At 48.5% G+C, this 19,477-nt stretch overlaps 2 protein-coding genes across 8 annotated transcripts in view; one reads left to right on the plus strand and one right to left on the minus strand.

Annotated features, from left to right (window-relative positions):
- Nucleotides 1-1,280, plus strand: part of ZSWIM8 (zinc finger SWIM-type containing 8) — a 121,200-nt gene extending 119,920 nt beyond the window's left edge. For all 3 annotated transcript variants that reach the window (XM_054033779.1, XM_054033780.1, XM_054033781.1), the window contains one exon: nucleotides 261-1,280. In XM_054033779.1, the coding sequence (XP_053889754.1) occupies nucleotides 261-464 (204 nt within the window). In that variant the 3' untranslated portion in view covers nucleotides 465-1,280. The remainder of the gene's footprint in view (nucleotides 1-260) is intronic.
- An 8,742-nt stretch (nucleotides 1,281-10,022) lies between these two features.
- NDST2 (N-deacetylase and N-sulfotransferase 2) overlaps nucleotides 10,023-19,477 on the minus strand; it is a 245,676-nt gene continuing 236,221 nt past the window's right edge. For all 5 annotated transcript variants that reach the window (XM_054034852.1, XM_054034850.1, XM_054034851.1 and 2 more), the window contains 4 exons: nucleotides 19,096-19,266; nucleotides 15,290-15,399; nucleotides 12,523-12,625; nucleotides 10,023-12,287 (listed from right to left, as the gene is read on the minus strand). In XM_054034852.1, coding sequence (XP_053890827.1) covers nucleotides 12,162-12,287; nucleotides 12,523-12,625; nucleotides 15,290-15,399; nucleotides 19,096-19,266 — 510 coding nt within the window. In that variant the 3' untranslated portion in view covers nucleotides 10,023-12,161. The remainder of the gene's footprint in view (nucleotides 12,288-12,522; nucleotides 12,626-15,289; nucleotides 15,400-19,095; nucleotides 19,267-19,477) is intronic.

Consider the following 19,477-nt stretch of genomic DNA (forward strand, 5'->3'; position numbering starts at 1 on the left):
CAGAGTAAGGTGGAAGACCTGGATTTTCATTCAGTGTCCCCGTTGGTTTCCGTGGGGTGTGAGGCATAGCGCTGTCATCTGTTGTAGCAGTTATCCTGCTGGTCAGAGCCTCTGTGTCTTGGTGCTGGTTTTGGTAACCCTTATTGCAGAATCCTGCGATGTTTCACCCTGGGAGCAATTGAGCCCTGTGCTGAGCACTTCACAGCCAGTGTTAAGGGGAAGAGAGCAAATACCTTAATGCTGTCTCCTTGTCCCCCCAGTACATCCACCACCGGTTGATCCACCTCACCCCAGCTGACTACGATGACTTTGTGAATGCCATCCGCAGCGCCAGAAGCGCCTTCTGCTTGACTCCCATGGGCATGATGCAGTTCAACGATATCCTCCAGAACCTAAAGCGCAGCAAGCAGACCAAGGAGCTGTGGCAAAGGGTCTCTCTGGAAATGACCACCTTCTCCCCGTGACAGTAGGCAGAACACTACAGACTTGCAGACCCCCACCCTGGGTAGCTTTAGTTCCAATCACACCATCGTTCTTTATGGTGTCTTTTTTATTTTAGTTTTAACTTGTTGGAAACCACTGATCTGATGTATTTATACCGTGACATTCCTCTCCAGCGCCACCGCATAGTAGTGCTCGGCATCACTTGCTCTTCCTCTGACCCCCTGCAGGCCATGGCCTTCGTAAGGGGGAGGAAATAAGAAGCAGTTGAGCTGGCTTCCCTGCGGTGTATCCTTGATTTCGCTCCGTGCCCCCAAGGCTGTCCCACGAGCGGTTTGCAGTGTGTGTGCGCGTGTTTGAGGGCGGGGAGAGTCTGTCTTCAAACAAATATTTATTTTGGCATTTATAAATGTGTAAACTTCTTTTTTTGTATGGGCTTCTCTCTCTCTCTTCACACGCCAGCTTCTGTCAGGGAGGCTGGGGCTGTGCTCTGCAGAGCCAGAGCTCCCAGGCCATTCCTCGCAGCACCACCTGCTGAGAGAAGCTGGAGTAGCAGGGAGCTCCTCGCTGCCCACCCACCTCCACAACTCCCTGCAGCAGCTTCTGATGGGAGAGGCTGGGACTTGGAGAGTTGTGTACCGGGACTGTGCTCAGCTGCCTGGAGGCCTGGCTGAGCTGCTGGGGCTCTTTCCCAGGAGTCTTGCTGCCCAGCCACTGCTGGCTCCGTAGGATGGTCTGAGTTGTACAATTGTGTTCCTTTGGCTGGGGTATTACTCTCCTGTAATCAGTTTCTTATCCCTGGTCTCTTCTCGTTTCCTGATTAAACACTCATTTTCTTAGACTGATTCCCTCTTCTCTCGGCTCTGGTGGAATGTTCCTGCTGTGGGCCAGTGATAGCTCTTGAAGGGCTCACAAGTACTTTGCACTTGGGCAAATCCAGGCTGGTAGAGGTGGGCGTGGGGGTCGTCGCTTTCAGTAAAACCGTGGCAGGTTGGAGAATCTTTTGCCTGGCACAGCACTGGAAGAGGACTTTTCTCCAAACCGTTCAATAGACAGCACCTTAGCTGGCCTATCTATCGGGGGCTGGGAAGTTCCTTCTGAATTCTCATGGCTGAGTGTAAAAGGAGTGGGGATTCCCATGTGTTCTTGCTTAACGTTCACTGACAACCAGGTTCCCTCATAAGGGCTTGAATGCCAAGGCTCCTGTTTGTTAATTTATTAGTGAGCGATAGAATAATTGGCTCTTACTGTGCATAGAGCGTCACGTCTCCAAAGTCCTGTTCTAACAGAAACTACTCTCCCTTAACCGTACCTAATCTTTATAAGGTATGTAGTGACAAATATTAGCTCTCTGCTCAGTTTGGAGAGATGCTCAGCTGAATAAGTGGGTGAGACTGTGGTGGACGTGCTACGGAATGTTCATTTGAGAAAACATTTCTTTTTATATCAAGGAAACATAAAGAGTTGCTGCCATGTTAAATAGACGTGTTAAAAAAATCCTTTCATGTGTTACTGCTGGCTCCTCAGATCATTAAACCTGAAAGGAAATTAAGAATCTCCTGCACTTTTCACTAGTTGTGCATTTTGCTCTTCATTTGCCTTGGCCAGTACCAACAGAGTTTCACACTCTGGCTCTTCCTGCATTTGAGCTTCGAGTGCCATCGGGGGATGTTTTAATCCAAGCGAGCTCCAGTGACATTCGGAAAAAAATGTCATAGATTTTAAAGCCAGAAGGGACCATCTTGAGTGCTGGAGAATCCACTGCACTCCTTGGTAAGTTGTTCCAGTAGCTATTGACTCTCACTTGAAGTGGTTGAGAACGGTTTAAGTTTGGTGGTTTGGTGTTGGTTCTCCCCTGCCTGAGGCCCCTGTTAAAAGCTCCAACATTGCCCTTTTGTTTCCTACCCTAGACAGGTGAAAAACAGATTAAAAAGCTGCTGTAATAATGAGCCTCCATAAACATCTGCGTTTGACAGAGGTGAGGTTTTTGCTGGTGTCTCACTGAATGTGAATTCAAACTTTGGCCCCCTTATGAACTCTGGAGCTTTCAGTACCCTGGCTATCCACTCAAGTACGCTGGAAGACTGGCATTGTAAAAGGTAACAGGTGGTGCTGCATAACTGACGGCTGGGTTTGACTCAAGTTATCTGCAGTGCTGAAAATGGAGACGGCCAGGTGATCCAAAGAGAGGTTTGGGTTCCTGGCACATGGGTGTGCTCTCTGTGCTGGGAGGTGGTTGTCCGCTCAAAGTAGGGCTACGTCCTGGGGTCACTGCTGGGTTATCAGGAAGGCTCTGAAAGAAAACTGTCTCCCAACCATCCCACTTCCCCCAGATTTAAGTGAAGAACAGTGGGGGCGGGACAGGGGAGACAAAGGAGAACATTTACTGTCATCTCCAAGAAAGGCAGGAAGTATAGGAGAAAGTGGCAAAGCTACACCCCTTACATAAGTGCTAGGAGCACAGGTGATAGTCCTAGATTGAGGATGTGGGTTTAGCTTAAAATGTGCGATAAAGGGAAAGGCAGAGACTTGGTTAAACCACAATATGGAGTTGGAGACTAAACTTACAGTGGGGAGATTGTGTGTGTCTAGATTCACCTGCACCACCATCAGGAGGAGGTGGCAATGCGGAGAAGAGTATTGTCACTGGGATCTGTAGTTTGGGCTAACACAGCAGAGACTGCTTGTATGAGGTTAGTGGGGAATTTCTCACTGGAAATGTACCAGCTCTAATTCCATGTAGCCCCTATGATCCCTGTAGCCAAAAGGAGGTAGTGGGACAGGTGATCTTTTTCTGTGCGCATCACTGTGTATGTCTCACAGTCTCACAGTGGTGTCTTATACTCGTTTTCTTTTCTGCTTCTGTGGGGGGGAATGGGGAGCCTTCTGTGTTCATGTGATTGGCCACTGCTCCCAGTATAGGGAGAGGAGCTGCAGCCACACCAGAGCCTCAGCAGGCACAAAGCAAAAGGGATAGGGGAGTTCACCAGATGGGACGGGATCTCACTCAAGACAAACATGGACTGAGCAAAATGGCCAAGCCAGGCCGGGGTCCAGGTAAAAATATTTTTAGGGGTTTCTGTCTGTCTCTCACAGGACTTCCCCCAAGGCCCAGGAATAAGGCTTCTAGGAAACCGTCTCCTTGAGCTATGCTGGAGTGCATGTCTGAGCGCGAGTAGGAGCATTTAATGAGGAAGGTATTTTTTCCCCTGCCATGCGATCTAAGGGGCTCTGAAGTTTCCTCCATGTTCCTGGGAGAAGGCAAACAGTCGCCCTCACAGGATACCTTGGAAATGGCACATTCCCACCTGCTACCACAAGAGCTTTTGGGCAGCTTGAGCAGGCTGTGGGGCAGTCAGGACATCCCTGATGAGTAGCAGTGTGGCTGTGGCTAAGTTGAGCCCCAGTGGCACCCGGCAGCCTTTACTAATTTAATAACATTCTATTATTAAATCAGCATTTGTTGCCCAAGATGACTTTCTTCCTGCTGGTTACTTCTGAGAATAGGGGTGAAGGAATTAGCCTCACAAATTCATCTTCTGAAGTGGCAGAAAACCTGGCAGGGGCAAAGGATGACATCAGTTAAGATTTGGTCTCGCTTCTACTGAACCGTGAGGTTTTTTTTCTGAGGCCCTGCCCTAAACTCAAGGCCAGAGGAGAGAATGTGGCATTGCTTAGACCTGAGTAGGGCTCTAAATCTCACTCAGTCTGAATCCTGGAGGAAGCTAGATTTACTCTCAGCCTTCTCAGAGTGCCTCATGTCCCAGCAGGGTGCATTTCAGTCACTCCCCTCTAGGAAGAGTTCTGCATGGCTGAGGACCTGTGGCCTTACAGGGCAATTGCATATTCAGCCTCGACCAAGGGTTCCCACAACACAATTTTTGGTGGCCTTGAGTCCAGCCACCAACTCTTGCTTGTGCCTGCACTGACACTCCCCTCCCCCCTCAAGGAGCCAGTGGGGGCCCGGGGTTGGGGGGTGGGTGGATGCAGGGCCAGAAAGGCAGTGGAGCCAGAGGTGAGGAAGAGATGGGGGGATGGATGTGGGGCTGGGGGAGGCAGCGGAGGCTGAGAGGGTGTGGGGTGAATCCTGCTGCTGTATGACCAGAGTTGAGGATCAGGTACTATACCCTACCTGGAGCAGTGGGGCAGGGTGTGTGTGTGTGACATCGAGGAACAATGGGAGGGACCAGTTGCACTTTTGTGGCCTGAGTGATTTATGGCAGTTCTCAATTGGGGAAAGTTGGCGCCATATTTCCAATCAAGGCCAATACTTAGTGAATAGCCCCTATGCCAGATGAGGCAGGAGGCTAGTTCATGTGCTCTAAGGCACAAGTGCTCCATTACAGTCATGGGTCATAGTATATGATCCTGTTACCCCCCACCCCCAACTGGAGACCAATGGCAGGTTTGTCATAATAGCCCTTGCTGAGAGGCCAGTGAGGCAGGGGCACCATTTCAGATGGGGGCGGGGGGCAAACTTTAACTGTGATTCCAGATAACTTGGCAATTAAGTGACAAGAGCTCTGTATCTAATTCCTATTCAAAAGAAAGAAAATTAAATCAATATTAGACCTACTCAGCTCTAATCATGGAATCATAGAAGATGAAGGTTGGAAGAGACCTCAGGAGGTCACCTAGTGCTACCCCCTGCTCAAAGCAGGACCAATCCCAACTAAATCATCCCGCCAGGTTGCTGGGCTGGGTGAGGGCAGGGAGGTGGGTACCAGGGCCATCCCTAGATATTCTGGGGCCCTATGCAGCCCCAGTCCTCCATGGGGGGGGGGGGGGGGGGCAGCTTCCGGAGGGTCAGGGCTGGCTTGAGGGCCAGGGTGGCGCAGCTGGGGCTGGGTCTCTGTACTTCCTGCTACCCTGACCCTGCTGCAGCTCAGGGGAGTGGGGGCAGGGTGGGGGCTGAGCCCTGGGGAAGAGCAGCAGGGAGCAGCGCCCCTGGCGGCTGAAGGAGGAATGACATCACTTCCCGGCCAGAGCTGATCAAAGCCGCAGCACCCCCTCGCACAACGGCAGGAAGAGGGTTACACGTTTAGCCAGCGCCGGGTGGGCACTGCTTTTTGGCGCCCTAGGGGATGGGATTCTGCACTTCTCCTTGTTGTACCTCATCAGATTTCTATTTGTCTAATACTAACATGTTCTGACATCTTGTGGCAAGACACTGGTTGGGTTTAAAATTTTAATGTATAGTCTTACTTTGTTACTAATTCTGCGGAGAGAGAGACACCCCCATCAGGACTCCATCTCAGCTCTTGGAGGGGAGGGGGTCTAAGTGGGTTACAATGGGGGAGGGGAGCAGCTACATCTGGGTACTACTAAAGAACATCAGAATGGTTATACTGGGTAAACCAATGATCCACGTAGGCCAGCATCTTATCTTCCAACAGTGGCCAATGCAAGGTGCTTTAGAGGGAATGAATAGAACAGGTAATCATAAAGTGATACACTCCCAGCTTCTGGGAAACAGAGGCTAGGGACACCATCCCTGCCCATCCTGGCTAATAGCCAGTGATGGACCTATAACTTATGAGAACCCTGTTATAGTTTTGGCCTTCACAACATCTCTGGCAAAGAGTGCCAGAGGGTGACTGAAGAAATACTTCCCTGTGTTTGTTTTAAATCTGCTGCCTATTAATTTAATTTGATGACCCCTAGTTCTTGTGTTACGTGAAGGAGTAAATAACATTTCCTTAGTCAGTTTTTCCACAACATGATTTTATAGACCTCTATCATATTCCCCCTTAGTCATCTCTTTTCCCAGCTGAAAAGTCCCAGTCTTTTTAATCTCTCCTCATATGGAAGCTGTTCCATGCCCCCAATTATTTCTGTTGTCCTTTGCTGTACCTTTTCCAAATCCAATATTTTTTTGAGATGGGATGACCAGTCTGTTCACTTTTTTGGCTGCCGCTGCACCTTGAATGGATGGTTTCAGAGAACTATCCACAATGACTCCAAGATCTCTTTCTTTAGCAGCAACAGCTAATTTAGATCCCTTCATTTTATATGTACAGTTGGGATTATGGTTTCCAATGCGCTTTACTTTGTATTTATCAACATTGAATTTCATCTGCCACTTTGTTGCCCAGTCACCCAGTTTTGTGAGATCCTTTTGTAGCTTTTTGCAGTCTGCCTGGGACTTAACTATCTATCTTGAGGAGTTTTGTATCATCTGCAAATTTTGCCCCTCACTTTTTACCCCTTTTTCCAGATCATTTATGAATATGTCACAGTGCAGACCTCTGGGGAACACCACTATTTACCACTCTCCATTCTCACCATTTATTCCTACCCTTGGTTTCCTATCTTTAATTATGCCTTTTGTTATCTTAATCACCCTGCCTCTGTTTGTAAACAAACTCCCTCCCCCCCACCCCCCAGGGTGGAAGCCAGGAGCAGCACAGAACGCATCACATTCCAGCTGTGTGCAGTTAAGAGCTCCATCTGGGGCTAGGCCCTGTGCTGTGAGCAGACCTCAGGTACAAAACTTGGGGGGTAGGGTAGAGGCCCCCTGCCCTCCCTAAATGGCACCCCTGCAGTTAGGGTCTCTCCTGCTAGCAGGGTGGTATTTCCCCTTTGAGCCGGAAACAGGAGACAAGAAATGTGTGCACCCAGGAGAGGCTCTTAACACAATGCAGAGAATAGACTCTTCCCGAGACTCAACTGCTCTCCTGGCTACTCACAGGCATGGCTTAGGTTCACCCCATTTCCTGGTGGTCTCCTTTTTCACATTGCTACCAAAAATAGCCAGCCCACATCCAGACTTTGGGCCGCTGTGCTCAAGAAAGGGCTCTCCCCGCCCCATCACGAATCTGCTCACAGAAAGCTACTGGCAAACAACACACCCTTTAAAATACAATGGGTGCTTGTGGCACCTTAGAGACTAACAAATTTATTAGAGCATAAGCTTTCGTGGACTACAGCCCACTTCTTCGGAAGAAGTGGGCTGTAGTCCACGAAAGCTTATGCTCTAATAAATTTGTTAGTCTCTAAGGTGCCACAAGTACTCCTGTTCTTCTTTTTGCGGATACAGACTAACACGGCTGTTACTCTGAAATGGGTGCTTGGTTCTTCCTGATTTCTGTCAGCTTCCCAAGAGGAAGGTTGGTTTTGGATGTAATCAGTTCAGAGACTCTAGCCTTAGGATGAATGCTGTAGGCAAGCTGCTCTTACTACTTACCTCACAAAAGTTTTCTTAAAGTGATTTTTATTCCAGTGACTCAGTTTGTGGGGGGGGGGGGGGGGGGGGGTGTTCCACTCTGCACCAAAACCCTGATCATATCTGATCACAGCTCTGGAGTTCCTGCCTGGTTGTACTCATGTCTCAGAGTCCTACATGGAAGGGAAACTGATTGCAGAGGGTGTCCTGATATTCCAACCCTGCTGCAAGGTGACTTTCACATGGTAGTGCCCCAGAGCTCCTGTCTTGTGGCTTTCATTTTTGTGGGGCAGGTAAATGAGCTGGAATTCTCCTTTCATGTGTCGAGCCTTACTTTAAATTTGCTAGATATGGTGGGCTGTACTTATGGCCTAGAGTAACTAGCCTAACTCAGAACTCAAATGCTCCCTAATGCAGCCAATTCCTTTTGGGTCATTTTACCCTGTCAGTCCCAGGCCATGGTTAATACATTCTAAGCTGGCATGAGCCCCCTGGCTCAACTGATTGCATTTTTGCAGCTATTTAATTTTAGGCTTGTTCTAGCTTCTGTGAGAGGTCATTGGTGTGGGTTACTTCCTTTCTCTGCAGTAACGTGTGTGTGTTCGCTTGTTACTCTATGCGGTTCCTGGGCTGTTATAGCTCCTGGTGATTAGTTGTCCAGAGCAACAATGCAGGACAACTAGATAAATTCATGGCAGATAGGTCTGTCAGTGGTTATTAGCCAGGATGGTGTCCCTAGCCTCTGTTTGCCAGAAGCTGGGAATGGGTGATGGGATGGATCACTTGATGATTAGCTGTTCTGTTCATTCCCTCTGGGGCACCTGGCATTGGCTGCTATTGGAAGACAGGATATTGATCTAGATGGACCTTTGTCTGATGCAGTATGGCCGTTCTTCTGTTCATTTTGCCTAAGTTGGAGCAACTGCTCTGACCAAACCCTTTTTGAATCTCTTGGTAATTTTGAATCTCCCTTTTTGAATCTCTTGACAAAAGGAGGCAGATGTTACAACCAACAGCACCATTACCATTGAGCCATAAAATTAAATGGGGCAGGCCAGCGAAACAGTTCCCTCCCGTCTCACTACACATTGTGGGTGGTTGCAGTGCCAGGAGAGCTTCATCACTCACAGTCCTGCCATGTTTCACCAGCCGGCCAGCTTCTGCAAGCCCGAAGCTGTTGGTAAAGGCTTGCTCTAGTCAAGAAACTGCAGGCAGAAGTCTTGCTGGCTGCTGGGTGGCAGCATAGGAATGGTCTTTATCTGACATGCAGCAAGGAACAGGCTTTTCTTTAGGGCTGGCACCAGCTTCAGAGGTGGTCCAATGCTGCTCAGAGCTCACTGGCCAGCAGCCTGAGCTTGTTCACATCACGTTAACCTCAATTCACTGGGTAGCTAAAACTACCCCAGCAGCAGGGAGTTGCTATTACACTTCAGAAGCAGGAAGCTGCATTCAGCATAAGCAGCGTAGGTATCTTTACATCCTGCCTTCCTATGGAACTCTAGTGGGTGTTCTCCAAGAGGAAGGCCCTGGCCCCACTAAGCGCCCCTAGGGGAGTGCTCTGTGCATTGTCATTACTTCCTGCCGCTGGGCTTGCACTGTTTCTTTTCCTGTTACCTTGATTGTCTCAGGTTTGAGTCCGAGACTTCGTCACAGCTGTTCCATTCAGAGTGGGAAGGGGCTATTTTGTCCAATAGAGATGTCAGCAATTTTACCACACAAACTAGTTCACTCCTGTGGAAGTTCATTCTTAGCTCTTATGCGAGAGCCACTGCTCTGGACAAATCACATTTTATGGCTATTCATATCCACTCTAGTTGATGGAGAAGAGTTTATTTTAAAACAGAAACCCCCACCGGCACATTTGTTGAAGTAGCCCCCCATTCCCCAGCCAAAGCCTTCTAACCCTACAAACACAAAACCAGGTTGGACCTGAAGAACCAGCACACTCAGGTTGGGGTGGCCTTAGTGTGACCCTGCTAACTTGAAGTCTGACAGTGTCTCATGCCAATAATACATAGAGAGATTCAAAAAGGGAGATTCACTTTTGTCACTGTACATCTTCATAGAATATCAGGGTTGGAAGGGACCACAGGAGGTCATCTAGTCCACCCCCCTGCTCAAAGCAGGACCAATCCCCAGAAAGATTTTTGCCCCATATCTCCAAATGGCCCCCTCAAGGATTGAACTCACAACCCTGGGTTTAGCAGGCCAATGCTCAAACCACTGAGCTATCCCTCCCCCCATGACCCTGTTCCTAACACCCACCGCACCCTTCCCAAATACCAGCTTAGGTCACTATTCTAAGTTGTAGCTTCTTTGTTTCCTGCCTTTGCCCAAGCACAGGGATGCATGTGTGTGGTGGGGAAGGGGGTGATCCCAGAACCAGAAAGAGGACAACACTCCAAACCGTCAAAACTCATAGAAAATAAGTGGTACATTTATTGAATCCACTGAATGCTACTTCTAGCCTTTATTCAGACACTTGTGCTCAGCTTCGAGAGCCAAGAATTTCTCCATTATCATCATTCAATGTGAATGACACTATACATGAATCCAGTGCAGGAAGTGGGGCTCTCCTCTGTTCTAACGGGGGAGATGGGTTTCTATTTCTGTTCCTCTTTTTGGTTGCACAAGGTTAGCCCTTCCTTAGGGCACATGGAATAAAATACTATATTGCATACTATATACATTTACATACAATGGTAAATGCACCATTTAAAAATACACAATACCTAAGGCTCAATGGAAAAGCTTGGTTGAAACAGCTTCTCTCCCCTTTAGAAAAAAGGAGACCGCAGAAGTTGCCATACATTGTATTCCTGTCTGGGTCAGATACCAGTCCAAGACCCCTGCCATACTATAAGGTTGGAGAAGAAGTAAAAAAGCTGTTTCCAGAGCCACTCTCCTCCGTGCAGTGAGATGGGGGAAGTTGGAATTTAGATGCCCATGGCTCAGTGAGAAAGAAAACAACCACTCCAGACAGCGGCAGACGCAAACATGCAGGGACTAGCTCTTCCAAATTCTAGTCATAATTAGTACCCTGCGACAGCCTAGCACTCTGGGTATTCCCTTGCCAACCTCAAAACCCCCCCAATGCAGTTGGACAATTGTCTCCGCAATAGAAGCCCCAGCCCCTTGGCAGCGGAGCTGCTTTTACTCTCACTAAGCTATCTGGCTTGGTACAGGGGTGAGAGCGTCTCTTCCCTTTCAATTCACAAGGACCAGGGCCTTGTTCTTTTGCACTGAGGGAGGATCAACAAGCTCTGCTCTGAGTGCCCTGGATCTTGCCTAGATTGCTCCTCCTCAGCTTTTGCGCAGATGACATCCTCGGGCGCCAGATCTGTTGAAGGGATCGGATAGATAACTAAGTGCTAGTCAGAGGATGTTCCTGTTTGACTCAATTCCTCTCTCACTGATGTCCACTGAAGAAACTAGCTTTGCGGCCTGGTATCTTCTGGCACCTGCCATCACGTGGATGCTGATGCAGCCCCAGAAAAGAACTGGACCAGTCTGCCTGGTATCAGTAATGCCTGGGAAATATGTAAGAGAGGAAGCAGCCACCAGGACACGATCCTCAGTTGTATTCAGAAACAGCAGCACCGCTTAGAGCCTTTCCAACCAGGGGCCTTAGGCTAACTCATCAAGCCCATTCCCAGGAGGAGGTAGAGGACATATTTGGCAACCTCTATTCCCCTCCCTCTGGAAGACAACAGACAGATTCTTTATGACAACTTCTGCAAGCCTCTGCCCCTTCACCTAGCTCCCTGGACACACTATCCCAAGGGCACAGCTGCAGGCAGAGCCAGGCAGTCCACTTTACATCACCCCCCTCTCTGAGCAGGGAGCCTCAGCTGAGGGGAGCCACACAGGTGGCCAACAGCAGGACCCGTCTCTGAAGAACAAACTCCACATGCAAGGCGGAAGAGGGAATGTTGCCTTTCATGACTGGCATTAAAACTGCTCCCCAAAGCTGGGGTTCTCCCGATTCCCCCCTCTTGGGGCTGCAGCGGCTCTTCCTGGTACAAAAGTGCAATTACCACCTTGCTATCAACAACAAAGGCCAGGTGCTGCACCCAAACCTGTCACAACTGGAAGACATTAACCCCCTAGGTACTGAGCATTTCAGACAGTAGTATTATAGGAGTCTGAAAAATCCCAGTCTTTAAAGGGTTAGCATGCTCTCCTCTGGGTGGGGGGGAGGGAAGCCCACGGATGTTCCCTGGGATCACAGTCCTCCTGGAGCAGCCGCTACACTTTGTGCAATTTCCTTTTCTTTGTGTCTTTCTTACCAAAGTTTTGTAACAAACCATTAATATTTAGGGGCTTGATTCGCACTGGGTGCAACAGTCTCGCTGGACCCCCTGCAATGACACATCCCGGGCAGCAGTGGGAGGGGGAAGGGCTCCTGTCACAATCCCAAGATCCTGGCTGCCGCTCTTTTCTCTAGTTTTTTGACTGACAAGAGATGCCATCATAGTGTATTTTCCACCTGGCTTTTATACCCATGGATAGACAGCACCATGCATCCCGCAGCTCCGGGGCAAGTTCTGCCACCTCAGCTCCAGCTGGAATTCTGCAGTTCCTCGCGGAGCCACGTGGGAAGGGGCTGCCCAAGTCTGTTCATCAGCTTGGATAACTCGATGTTGTACTCCCGATAGAAGTCTGTGAGGAACAGCCGAGACTGCAGGGGGAAGAGAGAGCACACGTTAGCGAGGGGTACACGCAATCCTGTCACTGCCCTGAAAGGCATCGCTCTAGCACTTACTTAAGGCCCTGTCTGCCGTCACTGGCATATAGTCCCCATAGCTCAGAAAATCCACCGACACTGCACCTGTCCCTAATTGCCCGAGAGTGCTCTCCTTCAACCCACTATGCCTCTTCCAAGCAAGGCACATTTCCCCAAGCTGGTTACTCACCGAGGAATCCATGTCAGGGTACTTCCTTCCTTTACTCTTTCCCAAGCATTTAGTCTTCCCTCCGTCTAGCACCTGGCACCAAAATCCTTTTGCTTCATCAAACCTGAAAGGGACACACATAGTTAAAAATTCTAGGGAAGGAAACGTGTGTCTGTCTGTGTTACTGATCCCTTAGCTGACTCCAGTTCAAAGATTTTAAAATCAAATTAGTTTCTCACTTTGTTTCCTTTTTTGACACGCCTCTTGGCTTTGACAATGAAAAGCACTAGTTTTACTTTTGGTTATAACGCATGTCAAGTCAATTTCACATTCAAGTTCAGGCAAAATGTTGTGGTGACCAACAGGAAAATTTAATTTTGGAGGCTGTTTCCATAGGAACTTACACCAATAGAATTTTTTTTTAACAATTACTTTAAAACAAACAAAAACACCCTACCTTAATGCCACACTGATTTGACAGCTTCCCATGGTGCTCAAAGCCCCAACTCATGGGCACCTTATCTTATTAAAATACAGATCTAATACAACTACGAAAACCACCATCTTGTCCCTAAAATGGGCTACATATCAACTTACCACACAAATTTTCAGGACTGCAAGCGGACCAACACTGCTTCCTCCTCCTCTGCTGCTTCAGCAGTTGCAGGTCATCAGTGACCCACGGCAACTGAAGATGGAGGAGTGTCTAGAATTCCGCTAATCCATCACAGCTGCTCCAACAGAGAGCCAAATAGTCCTAATCCCTGACATTTCTCTAATGCCATTCTCCCAAGTGAAGTCTCACTGCACTGTTTTGGGGGGGTGAAGTGACATGTCCGCTGTCACACAGGGCCATATCTGTGTCTGAGCTGGAAAAGGAACCCAGACCTGACCCTGAAACCTTTACCACTAGACAATGCCTCTGCTAACAATTTCTCAGGCATATCTGGGACCCAATCAGATCCATCAGTCTCCTACATTGAAAACAGGCCCTCCAGACCAACACCAATGGGAAAGGTCCCTCACCTTATAATAATATATAGCCTCCGATTTAATATATAGCTTACCAGAGATTCAAAAAGGGTTTCGCCAGAGCAGTTGCTCCAAATTAGGCAAAATCAACATAAGAACGGCCATATTGGGTCAGACCAATGGTCCACCCAGCCCAGTATCCTCTCTTCCGACAGTGGCCATTGCCAGGTGCCCCAGAGGGAATGAACAGAACAGGTAATCATCAAGTGATCCATCCCCTGTTACCCATTCCCAGCTTCCGGCAAACAGAGGCTAGGGACACCATCCCTGCTCATCCTGGCTAATAACCACTGACGGACCTATCCTTTTTGAACCCTGTAATAGTCTTGGCCTTCACAAAAATCCATTGCTAAAGAGTTCCACAGGTTAACTATGCGTTGTGTGAAGAAATACTTCCTTTTGTTTGTTTTAAACCTGCTGCCTATTAAGTTCATTGTGTTATGTGACGGAGTAAATAACACTTCCTTAGTCAATTTTTCCACACCAGTCATGATTTTATAAACCTCTATCATATCTCCCCTTAGCTGTCTCTTTTCCAAGCTGAAAATCCCAGTTTTATTAATCTCTCCTCATATGGAAGCTGTTCCATACCCCTAATCATTTTTGTTGCCCTTTTCTGTATATTTCCAATTCCAATATATCTTTTTTGAGATGGGCAACCACATCTGCACGCTGTATTCAAGATGCGGGTGTACCATGGATTTATATAAAGGCAATATGATATTTTCTGTCTTCTTATCTATCCCTTTCCTAATGATTCCCAAAATTCTGTTTGACTGCCACTGCACATAGAGTGGATGTTTTCAGAGAACTATCCACAAAGACTCCAAGATCTCTTTCTTGAATGGTAACGGCTAATTTAGACCCCATCATTTAATATGTATAATTGGGATTATGTTTTCCAATGTGCACTACTTTGCATTTATCAACATTGAATTTCATCTACCATTTTGTTGCCCCGTCACCCGTGTACCCCCTTTTCCAGATAATTTATGAGTATGTTGAACAGCACTGGTCTCAGTACAGACCCCTGGGGGACATCACTATTTACCTCTCTCCATTCTGAAAACTGACCATTTATTCCTTGGACTAGATGAAGTTGTGATCTGACTTTCTACCCCTTGTATCTCCCAGCCCAGCCCAAAAATAAGATCCAGAGCGTGTCAAACTACAGGAATGAAGCCAGCAAAAGTCCCAGTTCGTTGGTGATACCATGAGGTACTGAATAAAAACTCAAGGAATTACGGTTCCAGGTAATTTCAACATCCACACCAACAACACTTGATTACTTCAGTGTCAATGTCAAAAAGGGCTCAGCTCAGGGAGGGATGTAGGAAAACATTAGGTTACTTCTCCATCAGCAACCGGAGGACACCACAAAACGAGACCACAAGTCCAAATATGGGGTGCTGTACTGCCTACAAAAAGAATAACCAGACCTCTCTACCATCCCACGCTCATTCTTGGCTCACATGAAGCTAAGTGACAGGTGGATGAAGGCAAGCAGCATTTTCCAGCCAGCTCTGGGAATCAAGTGCTTAAGCATGTTGTTAGATCACATAAAGCACAGTAGAGAAGCTTCTTTAAACTCACCACACCAGTCAGGCCAACTTGCAATCGCTTCTCAGGAGAGGCCAGGGACAGAGCTCATGACAGACCACCTCCCCTTTCACCTGAGGTGAAGGTCACGAGCAAGCTCACAATGCAGCTGCCTAGCAATATTAGCAGTGGTACGTTCATACTGACGAATCCTTACTTGAGGGCCTGGGTGTAGTTGAAGAGTGGTGTCACCCCCAGAAACTTCTGGATGTTCTCCATGATGGAAGCAGGGCTGTGCCGGAGCTCCTGGCCATCCACAATCAGAATCTGAAACAACAGAGAGGCCACAAAGCTTTCAGTGTGAGTTAAGTCAGCCTCTGGCACCAACCCAGAGAGCAGCCCCTCTGGAACAGGACATTCCCCCAAGAGCCCTAACGCTTGCGGCTTCCAAACCCTCAAAGAGCCTGAGGGGAAAAGCTGGTGCTGTTCCTCTTTTGGGTGCCGGCCCTTTGTTGCTGGAGACAGAAGAGTCCTAACGTGACCAACATTTACAACATAAAAGCAGCTCAAAACAGGGTGTCAAAATTTTTAGCCTGTAACTGAGCACCTAGCCTCAGCGCTAGCCATCAATTACATGCATCCTTTTTGACAGCTGATGCTTCCTTTTTACATGACCGTCTGCTCTGGCTCATTTCCCTCCCTCGGAGGATGACCGACAATAACCATCAGCCTCTTTGTACTAGCTGGACTAGCCATTAAAGAGGAAATTGTCCAAAAGAAATGACTTGGGGTGAGTTCTGGGGAGCTGGGGCCTAGACCACTCCAGATCCAGTAATGAAGCAGAAGTACTTGGCCACAGAAGGAGATGGCTTCTGGCAATTTTGATGGTAGGTCAGGCACTGTGGGGAAGCGATGTATCTCTTTGCAGACACTGATGTTGACCTCAGAGTGGGCGATCTGCTTTTCCTCTCCTGCTCTGGGATGGGTATCTTCTAGTGGCAGGAGGAGGTGATGGAAAGGCCCCTGCCCCTCACCTGTGGAGTCACTCTGTGATAAACCTGCATGGACGCAAACCATTGTAAAGAACTGTGGGGTATTTGCAAAAAGTTTGAGAATCCTTCTCCATGCAATTAGTTCATTGTCCAGGGCAGACCTGGACAAGGCTCTGCTCCTTGTGTGCCCAGAATCCCAGGCCAAAGAAATAGTTACAGGAAGCTGTGCTCCAGTTCTGTACAACCATTACACCATTAGCGGTTTTTGGGGGGTTCCTTTTTGGAGAAACCCAATTTTTAGGACCAGTTCTTTCTTAAAGGGGCCATTAAACCCACCCAGTCACCCTGGCCGTGAGACTGGAAGGTGCAGGGCTTCTGCAGGTGCACCATTTCAGCCAGGAAAGGGGGGCAATCTTATGCAAATCTCTGTTGCCAGTTATGGTAGGTAGCTTTTGTAAAGCAAAGTGGAGAGATCCCATTGCTTATATAGGGAGAGAAAGTCTAGGCTTCCAGCTCAGACAGCAGGTCACGGGTCCACAGTACAGTTCTAGTAATAATGAGGATTCAGTGAATAAATAATATATCGCTTTCCATCCATCACTGCCACAGCACTCTCCCAAATCACTTTGTGTTGTTATCCCGTTTACTGGGTGACTGCAGCTCAGCAGATCTGTGACTTGGGCAGTGGCTCCATACTGTCAGCCCTGTGCTCACTCCACTCAGAGCCCAGTTGCCTGACCTCAGCTCTGCAGATCTGTGCTTGTAACTAAGCCCTTTGCTTCTCTCCCTGATGGACCGTGCCCTTTGTGGTGTCCTGGAGAAGCAGTGTTTCCTGGGTCGGTCTTCCAAAGGGGACATATCCATGTCCTTTTGCATAACCAGCTCCTTCAGGGTATGTCTTCACTGCAGAGTTTACTTGGGTGTTGTCCCTAGCCCCACTCCTGTCCCCCCATGAATGCTCTGAGTTGAATGGTGCTTTAAACCCAGGCTAGCTGGTTTCTCTGGGAGCATGGGCTAGTGGGCTGCTGCTGCATTCAGACTGGTAACCTGCCCACTTTGCAGAGAGGACACAGACAAAATCACTTCAGTGCCAGTAGGCCTCCAGCACCTCCCACTATTCCCCAAAAGGGCAAACGTTCTTCTTCAATTGACTAGAAAAGGATGATAGAGAGGCTCAGCTTACTGCAGCGCTGAAAATCATGGGATATGCCCCCCAAAGTAAGTGACACACACAAGGGACAGCAGCACCAGTGAGGACGCAGTTACTTGAGTAGGGCTTTGCAGTGTGGTTACTCACCCCCAGGCCAGGCTAACCTAAGTGCTGATCACCCAAGTTAACTCTCCAGTAGGGATACCACAGTCTTATTCTAAAGAGTCCTAGTCCCTGCTCAGTGTGGTAGCCGGTGCTCTGATGCTCATTCTGTAGAGAAATGCAAAGTCAGCCAGAGATGAGAGCTCAGGTGATTTTGTACAGAGCAGGAGGGTTCCCAAGTTCCATGTTTTCACAGTGCTCCAGGGTGGTTGTGATTAGTTCGGCTGAAGAGTTTTCTTGCTGTATTATGTCCTGACATAATTTTATGTGCCGTCCTCTACTAAGAGGGTATTGTCCTCTCTTCACTCTCATCTGCTCTAACAGTCCAGTCAGCTTGAATACGAAGGCAGGGAGATGTGAGCCCAGGGATGTGCCCGCACACTTTATGCAGGACAGATTCCTTCCACCATCTCCCTGGCTCTGACCACCAGATGAAAGCCCTACCCTGTCTCCTGCGCTGGGGATCCTGCAGTTGCTGCATTTGAATTAACTGGTGGGGTTTGCAAGCTGTTGGCTTAAGCCAGAATTTTCCAGGAGATGTGGAGGGAACAGCCCAGGGCCGGGGCTCTCCCTGGACAACATCATGCCTTAGAGGAGTTCATATCTGTTACTCCTCCTCACTGCAATTGCACAACTCATCTGCTCTTGTCAGGCACTGGCTCTGCTCTGACAGCAACCAGGCCATGTATACAGATTCTGGCTTTGTTTTACCTTTGCCTGTTAGTTCTATAGCAGTACTACATTTTCTGGAAGCAGAACCACTGCCTGGTCTTAGAGCTATTGCTGCTGCAGGGAATAAGTGCCTGAAAATGCATGATGGGATCTGCTGGTTCATAACTCTGGCAACAGAAGCCAAGATCCAGGCAATCTTGCTTTACATCTGTCAAAAAAGAGAAGTTGCTAAAATGTTTTCCGACTCCAAGCACACGGGACAGTTTGTAAATGTCTTGTCACAATGAAGGCAGATTCAGAGACGGAAACAAGCTGTAGTTTGTGTTGACCGACCTAGAAATCTATAAACAGAAGGCAGGCTGCACTCCAGAATTCAGTAGTCTGCGGACTCCAGACACCTCCGCAATAAAATCCACACTCAGCAGCGCTACAGGCTTCATGAGATGGGGAAGAAACAAGTGAATGTGACAAGCAGCAGAGCCCAAAGCCTCTGGTGAAAGCTACGGTATCACGGCAGTAGCTGAACACCCACTGGGCATCGTGAGTATCCCAGGGGGACACACTGCCAAGATAAAAGGAAAAGAACCTAATGCTGCAATAAGCTAGTGCTTCCTGGTCCTCCTAACGCTGCTGTGCCGTTTGGGCACTCAGCCACCTACTACACACAGGCATTTGGAAACCTATAGACACTCGATCATGACTGGATAGACACAATCAATAACAAATCAGCCTGATTCTCTATCAGGTAACATGGAAGGAAGGAAGCAGCAGTTTATATCCCCTTCCCCAAAAAAGAGTCATAAGCTAAAGTAAAGAGAGAATGAGACAGACAGGGAGTTTCCTGTCTCTACAGCCACCAAGCTGAACTCTGAACCTATTCCCTGTGCACCATGCTTCACTCGGGACTGTGACACCCAGCCCCTGGGCACTAGGGCTTTCTGACCCTCTTCCCCAGAGTTGCTGATGTCCAAGCAGCGCTGCTCATTAATCCAGAACAACCTTCTGCCAATTATTAGAGATGCTGCCAAGCGCACCAGAGTTCTGTACCTGCCCAGAGGGGTAATACGTCAGCCATCGTTCCAGGTGAGTCGAATACATTCCAGGGAGTAGGCATCGGCTCTGCAGGTTGCGCAGCTCCAGGTGGGCCTGGGACTTGGCAGTAATCACCTGGTAGAAGGTGTAATTGAGAGCCACAGGGTCGCTATGAGCGCGCTGGTGCTGGGAAACAAACACATAGTTAGGAGGTCAGAACACAGAACTCTGCCCTTCCCTAGCCAATGTGCATGCAGCCCCCTGCTCTCTGCTGCCCTTGGGCAGCACAAACACACCCCAGTTCTCCTGTGAACAAATCCACATGCTCCCATCAGTACTAACCTACCCTGGCCTCCTGGAGAAATCCATTCACACAGGGGCTGCATGCCACACTGGA

The sequence above is a fragment of the Malaclemys terrapin genome, chromosome 7 (genome assembly GCF_027887155.1).
Source record: "Malaclemys terrapin pileata isolate rMalTer1 chromosome 7, rMalTer1.hap1, whole genome shotgun sequence".
Taxonomy (NCBI): Eukaryota; Metazoa; Chordata; order Testudines; family Emydidae; genus Malaclemys; species Malaclemys terrapin.